Source organism: Haliaeetus albicilla, chromosome 9 (genome assembly GCF_947461875.1).
Source record: "Haliaeetus albicilla chromosome 9, bHalAlb1.1, whole genome shotgun sequence".
NCBI classification, from domain to species: Eukaryota; Metazoa; Chordata; class Aves; order Accipitriformes; family Accipitridae; genus Haliaeetus; species Haliaeetus albicilla.
The window spans coordinates 3,794,116-3,812,587 of record NC_091491.1 but is presented as its reverse complement, the minus strand read 5'-3'; the positions used below and the strand labels follow the sequence as shown (position 1 = coordinate 3,812,587).

The 18,472-nt window shown below is 40.0% G+C and overlaps 1 protein-coding gene across 1 annotated transcript; it reads right to left on the bottom strand.

Moving 5' to 3' along the window:
- Window positions 1-80: 80 nt before the first annotated feature.
- Window positions 81-18,319, bottom strand: TUBD1 (tubulin delta 1). The gene is given in 12 exon segments (XM_069791007.1): window positions 81-3,423; window positions 8,098-8,193; window positions 8,980-9,082; window positions 9,084-9,114; window positions 11,913-12,096; window positions 12,631-12,771; window positions 13,476-13,640; window positions 14,452-14,683; window positions 15,217-15,433; window positions 15,879-16,026; window positions 16,629-16,823; window positions 18,148-18,319. Coding segments are annotated over 11 exon segments (1,575 nt in total). The 5' UTR covers window positions 16,801-16,823; window positions 18,148-18,319; the 3' UTR covers window positions 81-3,337.
- Between the last annotated feature and the right edge of the window lie 153 nt (window positions 18,320-18,472).

The following is an 18,472-nucleotide window of genomic DNA, read 5'->3' as shown; positions in this document are numbered from 1 at the left end:
TGTCCCATTCTACAATGGGTGTGAATCTGGAAAATACATCTGCAGTTGCATTTTGTGGCTTCAAAAAAAGACCCAGAGCATTTAGCATTTCATCTGAAAACATGTATTTTGCTCCCTTAATCCAAGGTTTCCTTTTGCTGTACATATTTTCAGTTACATATTGGAAGCAGTCAATCATCTAGTTTAAAGTGTGTCAGAGAAAAATCCAAAGTGAGCCCTGTTGCAAGAGAAACAATCTTAGCACAGATATTTTTAGCTGATTCTTCTTGCAGTCTAGACACTGAATGAAGTATTTTGCTTTTTTTCTTGGAATTACTGAAAATCACACGGAAGTAACAGCCGTCGTAAGAACTAATGTTTGGTTAAACATCAAAGATGACTTTGAGGTGATAGAGTTTTGTTTTTTTTTTTTTTCATCATCTGTGGAACATGGCTAAATCTCTGCTTTCACAAGTGCACCATAAATAGGAAGCAAAGCAAGAAAGTTGGCCGTATTGCCAGCCTAACAATTCAGAGAAGCACATCAGAGCTAAGGTCAGGTAGGATTGCAGCTAATCCTCCTCGTAATTCTCTGTTAGCTTACTGCCTGACCTGTGAATTGTGCCTCACCAACAATGTACCTTGAAGGCCGTGTGAGATGTAAGCATGCTGGCGTGCGCCTCTCCCTGGCAGCCACGATGTACCCCATCAGGGCAAGAATGGTGTAGATGGGAGCAAAGCTAAAAAGGTCACACTGGTCTGTGCCAGGCCCAGCCAAGAGACGAGCACAGACCATGTCAAATGTTTTGAATCATCCAGTTCCACACTTCAAAACCATTGGGACATCTCCTGCTCCCTGTCTCTGCTTGTAGTTTCTTACCTCCATCCCAATGTCATACTGTATTTCTTATTAATGCAGCTCCCTCTGAAATAAAAGATACTTGTCATTAATACTTGAAGATGGCTTAATGCTGTTCCAGAAGGTCCTTCCCTGCTGTGCTTTTTGGTTCCATTATTTAATTTGTTAGAATCAGCCTCCCTCTCACTGCAGGCATTGCTAATTGCAAGCACAAATACTGTGGATGTTTCCCTGATTATCAAGCATAAATATAAATATTAGTGAACAAAATTGATTGCAGGTGTAAAAGTAAGTGGTGATTGGGTGTGTTCCTTGGAGGTAAAAGTAATTGTTTTCTTTGAAGCACATGGTTAAAAAAATACTTCGTAATCAGCAGTTAAAAGGTTGAATGTAATTATACATAAGGTAATTGAAATTGCTTTTCTGAGATTTTTTTTTTTTTTTCCCTGTAAATCTGTGGGGGTTTTTTTGGAGAGGAAGAAGAAAAAACAGTAAGTACTCTGCCCAGCCTTCTCCAGACTGCAGCACTAAGTGGAGTGTGCAAGTGGGAGAGCAATAGCCAGGGAGGGCTTCCTGCTGGGCTGCCACCCCTTGCTGGGAGCAGGCTGGTCCAGGTGAGGGTTTAATTGCTGGAGCCTTGGTGGATTGCTGTAACCTCTTCAGGAAATGGGGAGTGAAGCAATGGCCTTCCTGTGAAACACCCTGCTAATGCATTCAGAACTAGATTGAGGGTAAATATTTGCATATGCTCTTACAAACTCATTTTTAAAAGGATTATAGTGAAAAATTCTTTGAGCCTGCTGTGACTTTCCTAATTCAAGTCTCTAAGTGAGGGCATGAAATGCTAGCATTTATTTCTTTATCCATTTCACTTGCTTATTGATGCATCCACTCAGCTTTCATAAAAGGCAGCAAAACAATGTTTTGGTAGTGGCGTCAATGGGAGAGGCTGCAACAACCTGGGTCAGTTGTCAAAAGAGTGAAAGGAGCTCAAGGGCACTGTCATCAAATGTCCAAAAGTCATAGCCTCCTAGGTACAAGCAATGGGAAGAGCCCAGCAATCTGTGATGGGCTTCTTGGCATGTGTCAGGAATTCAGCAAAATGGTATTTTGGTCAAAAAAGCTGACTGTTACTCTGTGCCGAATTTAAAGTGAAGAGGCTGCTGAGCTGTGAAGTCATCTAGCCTCTTTACTGCTAGTGATGTTCAGTTGTGGTAAAACAAATGTGCAAATGTGAACCTGTCAAATGGGCCAAGCTTTGTTTTAGTTTGCCTTTAACACTACCGTTTATTGTCCTGGAGGTTTTTTTTTTTTTTATTATTCACTCATGGAATGATTCAAAGAGCACTGACTACCTTAGCATTAAATCAAAGGTCATCTTTCTTTAAACCTCATTTGACGAGCTGTGCAGATATGGATAAGTACGTAAGTGTGCTGCATCTTCATGTTTCAAGGGAGTTACTCCCAGCTTAATTGTTCTTCTGGTTTCCTAAGAAGCTTAAATGAGTTGCCCAGGCAGCTGGTAATAAGGAAACTAACTGCTATTTCCTGATGAAAAGCAAGAGATAGGACTCCTCAGCTCGGTGTATTGTTCCCTGCTCTGATAACTGCCCTGCAAGCCGCACCCTTCTCCGATGGCCTCAGAAACTGCTTTTCTGTCCTTGTAAAAAGTGCAAGTTGGTGTCTTTTCTCTGGTGACTGCTGCTCTGTTCCTGCTCAAGGGGTCCTGTGAGAGAAGGGTTGTGTGTTTAGTACACGTGATTTAAGGCATAATCCACCGGTTTTGGTTTTGGGTTTTTTTTTTTTTTGTTTGATTTTTTTAAAATGCTAATATGACAGAGCAGGCCATGCAGGTCTGATTCCGCCTCCTCATAAGAAGTGGTTGGAACTTTTTGTTTCCTTGTGGCCTTGGTAGTGTGTCATTTAGCTGCTTTTGCTATAGGGAGTGTTGCACTTACTTATCTCAAAGATATCTCAGATCTAGGCAAATTCTATGAACTACGTGGAAGTGTTCATTAGCCTGGTTTTACACAAGATTGTGACCACAGTTATGATTGATGGCATCAGTCTGTAGGAAGTCACCTATTACCTTACTTGGGTACCAGCTGATCTGCACGACATTTCTAAGGTCTAAAGCCTTTTCACTGAAAGGTGGCATCGATTTGGTGGAAGGTATCAGCCAGAGCTCTAACCTACTTGAGTACAGGCACCACCGGCGCCCAGTGTGCCTGGGGAGGTTAAATTGCCTCGAGCCATTTGACAAAGTATAAAAAATTCTTTAAGGGATTAGATGCATTTCCTAAAGCTTGTTCTATCTGCATACAATGACCTTGTGGTACCTCTATTTTCCTTCCATATTGTCAGGAAAGAGACTGGCAGTTCTCTTGCAGAAGCTGCTGCTAACTAAAACCGTAAATACTTTTTTTGAGGCTCACACTTACATGTAGAAACCATGTGAGTTTTAAGGGACCATGTGTCTTTCCTGAGACTGCATGTTTCTTAGGCTCTTTCCATCTGTTGAAAAGGCTTGAAAAAGCAGGGTTGTGTGCTCAGCAATTCTTTTCCGTCTCTGAAAGAAACTGGACCTGCATAAAAAGAAAATACACATTTAGATTTACAACAACATACAAATGTAGCCACATTCACAGAATCTATCTGGTCTGTTTAGAAATGGTGCTTCTCTCGGTGCCTTGTTTGCTGCAACTGGTTTTCTTGAGAGCTGTAATATTTAGGATATTTTCATAACAACATTTAATTTCTCTGATTCCTTGATTTTTATGTCTCACCTCAGTCCAACTGACCTCTTGTGACATACAGTCACATGCATCCATGTGTGTTGTGTAAGACTCTAGGTGGGGAGCAGCAGGAAGAGAGAAACTTTTAAGATGCCTGAAGCGAGTATTTAGTTAAGCTCAAAGTAATGGATGCTAAAAAAAATTTCAAAGCGGTATTTCTACTAGATCTATGCTAATGGAATTGGTGATTTTAATTCTGTTGCCTCCCTTAACTTCTATATGAAGCTGTCTTAAACAGTCCTGCATGTGCAGAACCACCATGTGGCAAATCATACTGCAGCATTTGTGCATGAACTAAAATTGTGATGGCTGCCCAGGAGGACCCTGGTGTTCTTAAGTGAAGTGTGGAAATCTCTTGTGCTATCCTTTGGCAATAGATTTCAGCTGTGGCTCAGAGAGGTTCATTCCAATTAAGGGAATAAGGAAAGTGTTTTAAGTGTTGTTTGACAGACCTGATCCTGAGAGTCCTAGCTTAAAACTGTCACTGATTTCTCTTCTCAGTCCTTCTTGTAGCCCTGTCTGTCCTTGATGCTTAGCGATTTTTGGACAAGTTCAGGCCTGTTTACTGGAGATTTCTTCAGCTTGAACAGGACCCCATGCGTATTAAAGCAAGTTCAGGTTTCCTTTATAATGTCATTGAAGAATAAGCTCCCATTTCACACCACACATTAAGTTTGTATCTATTTTTTATACACGAAGACTTCACCATGAAAATACCAGCTTTGTGGAGAAGCCTGACTAAATCTTTATAGAGGAAAATAATGTGAAAACCTGAGTTAATGTCTGGTAGGGAGTGAAGGGAAGCTTTCTTCTTGGGGGAAGAGTATTTAATTGGATTTTTGTTCATCCGTTGCCAAATTTATGTTTTTAACTGTTTTATCAGCTGCATTAGGTTTCTTCACCAAAATTCGGCCTAGGAAGGAGAAATTGCTAGTTTACAACACCATATAACTACATAAATACAGTTGCTGACTAGATGACTCAGAATCAGGTAGTAATACAGGCTGAAGTTGCCCAAAGTGGGGTGGGGAGGAAATTTCCCAGAGTTTTCTTTGCAAGTGGCAGAACTGCATGACAGCCAGCAGCAAGCAGTCTTACATGGAAATATGTATTCTTGAACTAAGTATTGTTCTGAGCCATCTGGAGAGCAGTAGCTCTGAACTATTGCCCAGCTCTCACCATACTTATTCAGGATATTATAATGAACAGCTACGGCTGCCCTTGCCAACCAAGTACAGAGTCAGTATTTTATTACACCTTCAGTGTGTGGGATAAGGCTGCTTTCCATTTGGCTCCTTCGGCAGTGTTCTGCTTACATGCTCCTGTAAATGATCTATTACGTATTGGAGACTGCTGGGCAAAAGTTCAAATTAAATCATGCCATCTGACCACAATTACACCATTCTCAGGCAACTGAAGTGTATTTTTGTGAGCCTTTAAATAAACATTACATTGTACATGTAACCAAATATGTACAATAATCATTTTTACAGAACACACCCATTTACATGCAAATATACCATGTAAGATGGTATTTATTTCTCATCACATATAACTAATGAAACAAAAGCTCATAGCTCACTGAAGCTCAAGCAGTGTTTATTCTGTCTTTTTTTTGTATTAACCAGTGGCTTATTTTAGTTAGTTTCTCTATTTACAGCCTTTACTTTTAAAATGGGACTCTTGGCCTAGAGAGTGTCCTCATTTTACTTATTTTTCTATCTTAGGGTGTAACATTCCATATTTTAAAAATTTTGCTTTTAAGACTAACAGACAAGATGGTTTCTGCAAGCTGATTAATGCAGATAAGTGCAGAAGCCTGTGCCTTTGTTTTATACGACTAGACTCTCTTAGAACTCACTGTTTAGGATCTCTCAGGCTTGCATGAACCATAGGCTTAAGGTTTAGACTTCTTCCATGATCTTTATTATGGAACACATTTATACCTCTAAAAATTGCTTTTAAATTTCCTAATGAGCAGAAGCAGCTTCTCTAATCTCTTATCTCTGGCTATCTTCACCTTTTCCAGTGTGTTCCCTATGGTTGTCAGTTAACATTTGTTTGAAACACCACCCTGTTTGCAGCTGTTTGCACTTCTGGGAAGGGGTTAAGCAGGTTCTGCTGATTTGCAGAGGTAGGTGACTCACTACCCCACCCGGATAGAGGGGAAGTGGCTGTCTAGAGGGAGAGGATTCATACAATGTGATATCAGAAGTGACCATTGTGAACTTCGAGTTTGACTGAAAGAGCCGGAAAGGCTCTATAGTTAAAATTCAGGATTATCAGCTCTACATCCAGGCGAGTTAAAAGTTGTCTGAGTGTCCAGGCTGTGCTTCTGGAGCATGGGCAGAGCTGGGATAGGAAGCCAGAGGCAGGAGGCTTGAGGAGGAAGCCCACACTGGAATTTGCTGCCTTGGTAAGGCTGTGTCTGGGCTGCCCTTGAAAGCAGTGGAGGAAAGGCAGCAGCTCAATTCCTTTGGGAAGTTTTTTGCTACCATATCAGATCTATGAATTGCATTCCTGATGAGGCTTGTGCAGTTTTTAAAGTGGTGTCCAGCAAAACTTCTTTAAAGTACAGTTTGACATCTGAAAATATTTCCTTTTGGATGTTTCATAATATTTATTTATACTAAGTTTATTAACAAATGCAGAAGGAAATTAATTATTCATTTAATATCCTTTTGTACCTTGATGTTTCCCAGTAGTGTATCAGCTGGTAGTTTGAATATAACTTCCTTTCTTATTGATAAAACCCTGGTTGTTGTGGAAACCACAGATTTTTTTTTTTTCCCTTAATCTTGAGCTGTTTCAGTTTGTTAAATCTGTGCAGGTAATCTTCTTGAAAACCCCTTATATATTTATACTAAGATTCTATCCTTTCTGTACTGGTAGTCAGCCTAACCTTACAAGCACCCATATATACTTAAGTGGAAATAAATTGTATCCATAACTACATTAGTGCCCTGTCACTTGCCAAACAGTTACTATGTTTGAAGTATTTGTAACAGGTTAATTTTTGTTCCTGTTTTTTTTGTTGCCAAATAAAAGTTATCCTATTCATTAAATATATCTGCTATAGTTAGAGTCCTTGAATCAACTTCCAAGTGAGCTGCACCTGTTCATTACAAAAAACAATAGTGAGATTTGATGCATTGTTCCTTGGTTTATGGACATCCTGTGGGTAGTTTGCCTAAAACTAGCTAGGTCAAGGCCACTGATTCTGTTGTTCCTGCCTCAGTGAGCCATTGGCTTGTGCTGACCTTTGATCTACCTTGTTAATTTTTATTTCATTAGAAATTAAGGCCCACATCCAGGCTCTGACTATTTATGTAATTAATTTTATCAATAAAATAGAAAATGAATACTCCACCTTCTAATATAATTGTAGATGATGAATATTTGATAATAGCTATTCACTTCCTGTCACTTTGACCCTCTCCACATCCTGGGGAAAAAAAATAGAGTAATTCAGCCATAGATGAAAAAATGAAGGCTTAGTTTGGGAAAGGGTGTGAGAATTACAGAACTGAGGTCAGCCGTGAAAAACACCAACAGGAAGAAGCCTAGAGATGCCTGAAACAATTCCTGTCAATCTCTTGTCCAGAGCAATGAAAGGGATTGTAACAGCTAATACAACAGCTACACTTGTTTCTACCTCTTTTTTTTTTTTTTTTTTTTGTAGTTTTGAGGAATCTGTGTTGTCAAAATTTGGCTGATGGTTGTGATCCTCTATTGCTGCTTTGAAAAACTTTGTTTTCCTGTGAAGTAGGAGTATTATCCCTGAATTCTAACTGTGAACAAGAAGTATCCTTGTTAAGCAGTAATGAACCCGTTGGCCTAGCTCTGTCTTTGAGCTGCAGAATCCTTCCTCTGTTTTCATATGTTATAACTACAGATTAAATAAGGAAATTTTTGTTTTGGGGTTATACATCTTAGCTGTGTGCTGTGTTTCCTGACGTGGCCCAAATTCTGCCATCAAACTTAAAGAAACAAAAAAACCCCAAATATCCTGCTCCATTAACTAAAAGTGACATAAGCCATAAATAATGTACCTACGAAGAATGGATAAATGGGTCTATGTCATTCATTGGTGCAATAAGCACCTGCTGTATTTGCTTCATGCTCAGAATTATAAATACATAGAGATAACATGAGGTTATTTCTGCAATAAAGTTACTTATTGATATAGCAGTACAATAACCCGTTGCTCTCTTCCTTATTTCTGAGAGGACTTATCTGTCCTTAGCTTTTTAAAAATCTCTTCTTTGCGTGTCCCGTGGAACAATGAAGAAGAGTATGCATTCCTGGGACTTGGTCATTTTTTCAGACATGGAGTTATCTATTCTCATTTCTGATACTGGAAGAAGTTCTCAGTCTGATATTTGTTGAAAACACTAGAGAAAATTATTTCTATGTTGCTAAACATCCTGTGCGTTTTGAAGGAGGGAGGAGGGAGAACCTTACCATGCTGTCTCCTTTCCTGACCCTTTGTTCCTTGCAAACTTGAATTGCCTGTGCTGTTTATCTTAACTTCTTGTGCAATCTTTCCTCCCGTTTCTTCTGTGAAAATACCCAAGTTAAAGACAATGGCTGAAACTGACAGAAACACAACACCAGAAAAGCCCTTTTGATCAGAACAGTCCTCCAGCTCTGAGCTGCCAGGAAGTGACTTAGTGAAAAGGAATACTAAATATCACAAATAATACTCTTATAACAAAAGTTGTATGTAGTTTTGAACTTCCAAATTACTCAAATTTTACTGAGAAGTATAGGGCTTCAAGTATGGCTGGATAGTTGAACTATGATTATTGTGTCTTCCCCTTTTGAGAGGGAGTTCCCAAAACAGGAATTAGCAGAGCTGAGTGAAAACAGAAAGCAAACCAGACTGAGTTGTTGGATTGTGTACTGTGGTCTGCAAGAATATCGTCTTGTCATAAATGTAAAGTGTCTTTTTATAAGTTATTGGGTATATTTACCCTATCTGCTTCCTTCTCTTTGCCTTCCCTCTTGTGTTCTCCCCCACCCCACGAATGATTTTCATTCCCCTGTATATTTAATGATTTAGCTATTGAAATGAAGCACCAATATAGCTCTTAATTTACACAGGTAATTTTTCTGCATGAATTAGGACTAGACTCAACCCTAATGTGTACTGAAGGTTGCCCTACTGCTAACAGGCATTTGAAATTTTTTTTTTTTTTGGAAGGCATGAGAGATTAACATTGCTTGTCTATAAGCTACTGCGAAATTTATCAGAATCCATTGAGGCTTGCATTTACACAACTATGCCAGTGATCAGCTACTAGGGTGTGTTTGAGAAATTGAGAACTTAACCTCAGTACTTACTTGTTTTCTTCAGATTCAGTTGTACAGTTACTTGAATCTTGTCAAGAAGCGTGTTGGCTGTTCTAGGTGTCTTGTGCCAGAGCTGCTCTGAGAACAGGTGCTCCAGGAGGGGATTTTAGTGCTTCTGTACCTGGCCTGAATGAAAGTGAAGAGGTAAATGAAACCAGGGAAAGAAATAAAGATAGAAGTAATACAGAGTGTCTGCTGTGCTCTGAAGCCTAGCAGAATTGCAAGGTCACTTCTGCATCTACCACTGTTAATTCATTAAAGATTTAAAATCTAAATCAGAATCTCTAACAGGGTAAGATTTCTATGTGGGCATCGTTAGCCATATTGCAAACATCTTTAACATCTTTAGCATCATACTATGTGCGTGCTCATCTTTTTAGTTAAAAGTTCAGAGGCCTGGCATGAAACAGCACTAAAACCTAAAGGGAAACTGTGAGATTTGTCCACTTGTCAAGGAAAAAGTCCTTGAGACTGATTTTTTAACTTTTCTTTTTGGCATACATATTTAATAGTGTGTGGGATTATTTCTATGTGGGGAGGAATAGCAAGAATTCAAAAAGCTCTCCCTACCATTAAGTGAAAAGCTAACAGAGGCAGAAGAAAGCTCAGTGTTACAACATGATCCTTAATCCTACTGTACTCTCTTATTTTATGAGCATCTAGTCTGTACCCCCACAAGCTACTGCAATCTCTTCCTCTCATCAGGCTGGTGCAGCTGCAGCTTCCCAGGGGCACCACCTTGTGGTCGTGGTAAAATTTGTGCAAAAAAGAGCCCATTTCTTGAATTGACTTTTGAAATTATACAATCTATTATATTTATTATATTATACAGGCTCTTACATCTGAAATCAACCAGCAATTCTCCTCCCAAATATGCTTAAATAAATAACAAATTAATTAAAAAACTACCTGCTTCTAACTTATAGGAGGAAGAGCAAGAGTTGTAGTTTTGCTTAAAATCTATGGTTTGCCTATAACAAATAGCGAAGACCTCTGATGTGCTATAGGGATTTTGTTGGTTTGTTTTTTTTTTCTTCCAAGAGGTAGGTAACACCACTTGAAAACATGGCACAGTGAAATGGCCAGAAAAGCATATAATTCATTATAATCTCTAATATAACTTGAGGATGACAGGAAAATGAAGAACCCTTCATACCTTTTTTTAAAAGATGATTCAAAACTTCTGCTATTTGGTCAACGTTAAGGTCCTTAAAATAGAATTTAAGTCTTACTTTGCTTTAAAGGAACAGGTGGCACACTATTGTATCTTGAACGATTTGAATCCAAATGCAGTTTAGATTAATAATTCTGATACTGTACATTTTATGAATATTGAAACATTCCTAGGGCAAAGTGTTATCATCAGAAATTGAAACTGGAGGATCAGGAATGCCTTACTACTGTAGTCAAGCACGCATTTAATTTTTATCACACGTTATTTCATCACAGTTGAGATGCTGAGGGTTTAGCCTGGAGAAAAATCCTTCTGTATAGACATTCTTTATGAAAAATATCCCAGTGACAAAAATTATGATGTTCAAAGACTGAGCTACAGTATGTAGCAAATGTATTGAAAAGTAGCTATTTATTAGATATATTAAATATGAATAAAACTCGCCCATACAAATATATTCAGTTCTTACTATTCTAACATATGCACACACTGCTTACAAGACTGAAAAATAGCTACAGTCCAGTAATTTATACACATCAGGAAGTTGATGGAAGGTTTTCCAGTGCTGGGTTCTTTCAGGAAAGCTCTATTTGAGACCATTTAAAAAAAAAAAAAAAAAAAAAAAAGAAAAATCACAGGATGGTGTAACTGGAGATAACTTGTTCCAGAGCTGTGAAGCTGTCCAGGAAATCTTCCTCTTCGATTCCGAATTTAGTGTACTGGTGAATATAGGCTCTGTGTGTTGAAGTCACAGTAGGAAAATGGGTAAGACATTAGCAATCAGTGAAGAATCTGACACATGAAATCAGATTGTATAGTTATGGTAAAAACTTCAAATGAAGGTTGGTTTCCACCCAGTAACCATGCTGTTTAGTTTCTACTTTGCTCTCTTGAACTCATTTTGTAATTCATACTTATTGATAAGTCATGACTTGTTTCTAATAGGTTCTATAACTTTGTGTATTGCTTCGGGAAACAAAATCTCAGCTAACAAAACTGGCCTGACTGGGAAATGGAAGGAGAAGTGATTATTAAATGAGAGAAGTAAATTATAGATTTGAGATACAAAGCCTAAACCTGTGTGTGGAGGATAGCTTGCTTCTTATCACTGGTGTTTTTGTAACAGGTGGTAAAACTAGGAGCACAGCTAGTGGCAGCAGTTTTCCTCTTTTGGCTTTTAATTGCAGAATTCCTGTGCTAGAAACTCATGTTTAGCAGACATCTGCTGTGACATGCAGTAACCTTGGCTTCATGATGATCAAAGTAAAGAGGCAATTCTTTTCTAGAGTCCTTGGTTCCAATGAAAAATCAAACTAATAGCACGGGAGCCTTAGTAAATACACAAATCCCCTAAATGCTTCTGAACTGAGCCAGGAACTTTTCCCCCGGACTGTGCAGCATGTGTACCCAATTTAGAAACTATATGATCAGTAAAAGAGTTTCTATGTGTTATTTTTAGAATGGTCACATTGGTATGCACTAAATTTGGGGAGTTTTAGTACTGAGAAAATAGTCAAACTGACAGCACTAGAATAAGTGGTCTCACTTATCCACAGAACATAAGCACTGTTCTGTGTTCCTCACCCTGCCATCATGTTTCAAACATAAAAATGTTTCAACTACAGTGTGGGAACAGCCTTCATGCTTATTTTACTTTGCTGAAAGAGTGAGCTGTATTTACAATGATTTTGCTACCACTGAAGATATTGGCAGTTATTAATGAAGTATCAGCATAATTATTTTCACTTACTTGGAAGCAAACATATTCCAAGCTTTTCCTACAACATTGTCAAGAGGTTTCAGCAGGAACTGGCTATTGCTGACCAAAGAAGCAGACTTTTCATACTTGTTAAATGCTCGTGGTGTTTTCCACACGTTAAAAGCATCCTGAGGGTTTAGCCATGATGTATATAATGAGGGATCTTGGAAACTTCCTGCAGCAGAAATAAGACAGCCCTGTTGACAAATGTAAAGCTACAGGCTCCTGCATCTTGATCTGAGTAGTCTTGTGTGACCTAATCAATGCCTGGCAGATCAATTCAGGCCTTGAAAAAAATCTGCAGAGTGGTCAGCCTACTGAAAATATAACTGTTTTAAACAGATTCATTAGATTATCTAGAAGCATACTCTTGTATTGGTACTTCATCTGTAAGCTATGCTCATCACTCCAGAAGCAGCTAAATATATTTTCAGACAGTATAGCCAAGAATCCTGTCGTATACATGGACTTCAGTCTCTTCCTCCTTCCCTGAAGTGGTTCAGGAAACACAGAAGTCGGTTGTAAATATAACAGCCCTAAGCAATTAGACAATGTGGCCTTGGACATTAAAATGTTTCTAGAGGGAATATTGACCTTAGTAGTCAAATGCGTGGCCCTGGGGTTTTTTCACTTTTGTCACGTATGGTTGAAAAGAAAACAGTGAGATGGGAAACAAGAATCACTGAGGTACTGTGGTTTTCCTTCTTACCTAAGTCTACACTGTGCATATCTTTTCCTCGCAGGATAACCAGGTTGGCAATGGAAGTATTGAACTGCAGTGGCTTGTTTGTGGAATGACTGGAGGGGATGGAGGAGCCTAGACGTGGTGGTCGTACTTGCCAATCAATACCTATGAGATTTTGGCAAAAAAAGATATAAAAGAAAGTTAATGTGTCATGAAATATGCATTCAGACTAGCCAAAGAGTCAGACGGTAAATAACACTGTGCCCCAAGTTGAGATCCTATTAGAGTTTGTGGCTTCTGCACGTCAGTTAAGTAGCAATTACATAATTTTCAGAGAAAACCAGTGCTAATCCAGCAGTATTTGCCTAGTAGTCACTAGTCTTACCAGAGAAAATGGATACTTGTTTCTATATTAAGCAACCTGCCAGCCCATTCTTTGCATAACTGGAAGCTGTACTGAATTCCGCATGTAAATGATATGGGAGAGCTAAACATGATTTTTATTAGTAGAAGGTGTAAAAAGAAAAAGTATAACAGAACTAACTATCCAAGGAATGTTCCAAATGAATCATGTAAATTAAGCACATGGCCAAAAACTGTTTTGTTTTGCATATTTTCAATAGTTATAATTAACTGAGATGTCTGGGAGCAAAAACAGGAGCAAGCCAGGAGCTGCAGCGGCAGCTGAGTGAATAGTTAAAGGAGCAGCTGGCTATGTAGAGGCAAATTCCTGCTGTCTGAGGGCAGTAACTCATTTTGAACTGACTAAAGCTAGTCAGTGAGCTCCACAAAACAATAAGCTTTATTTCATGTGTAAAAATAAATGCCTGAAGAATGACAGATACTGAAGATGCGTGAATGCTTTTTACCTTCCTCCATTTTAGCATTAGCAATGAGCATCTGCCTTAAATGCTTGATGAGTCCAGGCCAACTGAATGTGCTATAAGCGAGGGAGTTTTCAGGCATCTGAGGTATGTTACGAAGACCCAACATCTTGAATTCGGGATGTGGAACTAACATCTCCATTAAGTCTCCTGAAAGAAGAAATTAACAGCTGCTGATGTTTGACAAAGATATTGCATAGGCTAGCTAAAATAGGAGAAGAGAGTGAGGAATTTTACAAAGATCTAGCAATTTAAGGTAAGAAACAAAGCAGGATATGTAAAGTTTTAATTTGACAAATTTATGGACACACATCAAAGTAATGCAAACTTGCTACGTACTACTGAGTTCTATACAAGCATGTTAGTAGCTCTTGTTTTAGAGTTTACACTTGTGTCACTTTATAGTCTGGTTCAAAATCTCAAAGACCCTATGCACTGCTAAAGAGATTGACAGACAGATGTGAAAGTTTAATTTTACATGCAAAACTCTCGACAATATTGGTAACTTTCTCTAATCCCTTAAAGATACAAATGTCAGCCTGTTGCTTGTTGCTACCAAGTTGTATGCTAGCCTGTCTTCTGCCTGAGCAAAACACAAAACTTTCATTCTGTTTCAGTTTATACAAACTTCTAATGTGAAACGTAAAACTCAGTCCAAAATTACTGTCCTGCACAAATTTCCTCTGAATTGTAAATAGGTACAGTGGTGTCTGAAATCACTTGAAAAAGGAGAAACAGGGTTATTTTGGTAAAGATTGAAACCAGAAGCTGGGGGATCTATTTTGACTCTGGTACAAAATTGGGATTGAACTCCTAATTTAGTCTTTTCCTTCACTTTCCCATCTTAAATCTTGGGATGTATCCAAATACTTGAGTAAGGAGACTGAAGAACTTCACAATATGAAATGACTTCAGAAAGATGTGTGAGAATGCATTAGGCAGATATAAGATGGTTAGATACCTAACGGGTTTCTGCTATAGTGTAAGCCACCTTCTGCTGTGTAAGTGGGCTGGAAAACACTCCCCAGTTGATGTGCAATGACTTGATTTACATCCCTGAAGGAGATCTGTTTAATATTCATCAGCTGAGCACAGATCTTGTGGATGACATCATTTTCATGAACAAGAAGGGCATCTGATGACTGGTACAGATGTGACAGAGTCAAAACAGAGTTGTAGTTTTGAACAATGATCTGGAAAAAAACCAAAAAACCACACACAAATGAGAGTCAAACAACTTAATCTCCTTCTAGTTTATAATCCTCTGGCTACTGTCATTTCCTCAGTTATGACTTAGGAAGTGATTCGTTTTCTTTGCAAAAGTGCAGAATGAGGTCAGGGACTAGCAGAGCTTTTTCATGGAAAGAGAGCAAGACCTGTGAAAATCATGTTATCCATCTCACTTCATACAAACATGCTAGAATAAAATCTGTCTGGGAACTGGTTATAATACTGAGATATTATAACAGGAGATTTCTAGTTAGCTAATAGAGCTTCTTGTGAAACTGCATTATACTTTAGCACTTATATTATCAAGAATTTTTTTTTTTTGGTGTAACGTACCAAATACTAGGCAAACATTAGCTGTGTTACTTTCTGTCATGTTGAACTTTTAAAAAGTAAAATGTGCCTCTTTTCTAGTTTATTTCAGTTGCAGATATTTTATGTTTAAAAGTAAACAGTGATTATAAACTTGCAGAGTATCTCTGGGAAATATGACATTCACCTCACCAGTGCCGTAGGGCCAGATAACATGGTTTAATATAAATGAGGTTGGAAAAGCATCTCTTAAACATTGGGTCACATATGCGCCCAAGCCAGATCCTGTACCACCAGCCATGCTCATTATTGTGAAAAATCCACCGAGTCGATCACATTTCTCTGCTTCTTTTTGCACCAAATTCATTATTACTTCTTTGTGTCTAGGCCCGTGAACAGAATAACTGTTGAATAACAGACAAAACAGTGAGACATGGCAGGTTATATCAAAACAAAAACAGAAAGGTGAAGCTATTCATAAAGCATACTTTTATTATTATTATTTACATAACCTCGCATTATATCATCCATCTGCAGTAAACAATCCTCAGCTGTGACATTTATTTTGCACGTTATTTATAAACTGTGCTCAATGTTTCCTATTCTTAAACTGAATATATTCACTCTATTTTAAAACGTTAGATTTTCACTGTAAATACCAATTTCACCTTGCAAAAAGCAGTTTAGACATTTCACTTCTATATATATTGCTACTTTAACTTAAAAATAAATCAGGTTAATGTTACATACTCTGTACCTCGCACAGCTGCAATAGTACCACTCCTAGAGTCTAGACAGCTCATTAGCCTCTACAGTTCCCTTAGTGAAGCTTGAAACAATTGTTCATACCCATTTGCCCAGTTGTTCCCTGACCCTTGCTTCTGACAGAAGTGTGACCGGTCATCGTATTTCCAGTAGCCAGACCTGGCAGCCATTGATAAGGTTTGGCTGATTACTTTAGGTTCCATGTCAACAAGCACAGCCCGGGCAACAGGTACTGGACAAGAAGAAAAACAAAACTAAGAATAATGTGCCAATACTAGAACTTGTTCACATAAGGTGGATAGACTTGCAAATTGTATTCCTCCCACCCATGTAAGCCGAACTATTAAAAGGACAGTACAGGCAGGTACAGAAAGGAGGACCTGGCAATGCCCTGGATTTCTGGTGAACCATCTATTGTTACAAAGACAAATCTGAACTCTAAAGACCATAGAGCTTTCAGGAAAGAAACCACTTACTGTGTTTGATAACACGAAATTTAGATACTCTGGGTCCTACTCCATGGTATGATCTATCTACAGTAGAAAATGCAATGTTTGGAAGGACAGATTATGTATGTATGCATGCATATATGCTCAGCTTCCAGCTGTGTTACTGGCAGACTTGCTTTGTGGTCTCAGGCACTTTAGTGCACTGATTTTCCTTCGGTGGTTGTTAGCAATGTCATGAAGGCAGAGTGTTGTGATAATTCTTCAAGACTGAAGGTAAAACTCATTCTTCAACTGAAGGCAAAAGACTTTTTTTATTTCTGTACTCTTATCTGTATCAGGCTGGAAACAAGACCCTCTGTGGGAAACAAACACTTAAATGTTGTACCTTCAGATTCCTCCTCACAGAAAAAACGTTCTTTGCAAGCATCATGGTAGGATTCATTCTCCTTCTTGGAACACAACCCATGTGTGCCATGGACATCACTGCAGATAGCATTAAACACCTCATGACCAATTTGATTACCACACTGACCAAGCTGGACTGTGACTATTGACATTCTTATTCACTTTGTATTTAAGCCTAAAAAAGAAAAGTGTGCCTTTAGTAACTGTGGAAAAGAGGGGGGGAAAGGTTCTGACAAGTAGATTTCTGATCAGTTTTGCAATTTTCTGAGAACCTCTAGTGAGAAGGAAAAGGCTACACTACAACCAGTGGCTATTTCTAGGGAAAAGCAGACTGTCAGCACTTTCTCCTGAACATCGGAAGAATGCAGATGGCAGTTTACAGGAAATCAATCTGTTTACTGTTGCTATACCTCTGGAGGGAGCTGAAACCAACCATACAGCAAGCAAAGTCTTTGTTTTCTTACTTTTGCTTAGTAAGGCAGGATAGAAACAAATAATTATAACCCAAACAAAGTGATAGGATTAGGCTGTAAAAGCATAATAAGAAAGTACCATATGCTTTTAGAAATGTGAAGCCCGTTCAGAAATCTAGCTGATTTCCAGTCCTGTACTGCTATGGGCCTGATGCCAAATCTGCTGAGGTGACAAAAGGGTTTGCTAGAGTATTCCCCTTGCTTCCACCACAGAAAGCAAAGTTTTTGATTCAGTCAGTACTGGTATGTTTTGACATTTTTTCCCCCACTCAGCATTTTGCAGCAGCTCTGTTTTCTCACTTTTCTATTCTCCTTTCACAGAAACAAGGTCAATTTTTTTTAAACTCACTTCATTATTCTGGGCTTCTATTTTTCATTATCATCCCAGCTGTGCCGCAGCACTTCTGTAACAGCATTCTTTGGATAACTGCCAGCGCCTGTAACTCGATCCTGCTGCATTTTGCAGGCAGGTATGCGCTATTTTTGATTCCTGTGCTTGATTTCAGCACTGCTGCCAGCCTGCACCTCACAGCCTAAGGCCAGCCTGTGTGTTACTGCAAGGCTGAGCTACTCCTCACCGCAGGAAATAAATAAATAAAGATGCAAGTGATTTTCAGAAAAGGCTCATGTCCAACCCACGCGTGCGATACCGACCCTGCCGTGCCTACTATCGGTGTGCTCTGCGCCTGTCACTCGGAGCAGGCAGCTGTCGCTTGCACCCTCCTTTCTGGAGCTGCAGTCACCCGCCCGCGTGGCGAGACCCACTCGGGCTCCGCCGTGCCGACACGGCCTGGCCAACGGCCGCCCGCCCACCCACCCTCCGGGGCCGCCATGTTGCCGGTGCTACCCGGCCCCCAACGTCGCTCGGCCGCCTCGTTCCCCTTCCAGAGCCTTTCTCCTCGCCAGCTCCCTCTCCCCCGGGCCTCCCCGCCGGTCCAGCTGCCCTCCCGAGGCGCCTGCCCCCCCGCCCGGGCAGCGCCGGCCGCCCTCGGCCCTGCTCGCCGCCGGCTTCTCCTCAGGGCTGACCTCGACTCCCCCCGCGCTGAGGCGCTCGGGCGCCGACGGCGCATGCGCAGCCACCTGGCTCCGCGATCCCCTTCCCCGCCGGTTCGGAGCCAGACGCGCCTTCGAACGACCCGCTTCGCGCATGCTCAGAAGGGACTCCGGGCAGGTCGGGTACGAGGGTCGGTCGTCTGGGCTTCGCCAAGGGCACTACGCATGCTCCTTCCGCGCGGCTTCGCCGCGCCCTCTGCGCACGCTCCGTGCCAGGAGCAAAGCCGGCGGGGGGCGGCTTGCGCATGCTCGGCCCCACCCCCGAGCCCCATCGCCCGTCCGCGCACGCTCAGTGCGG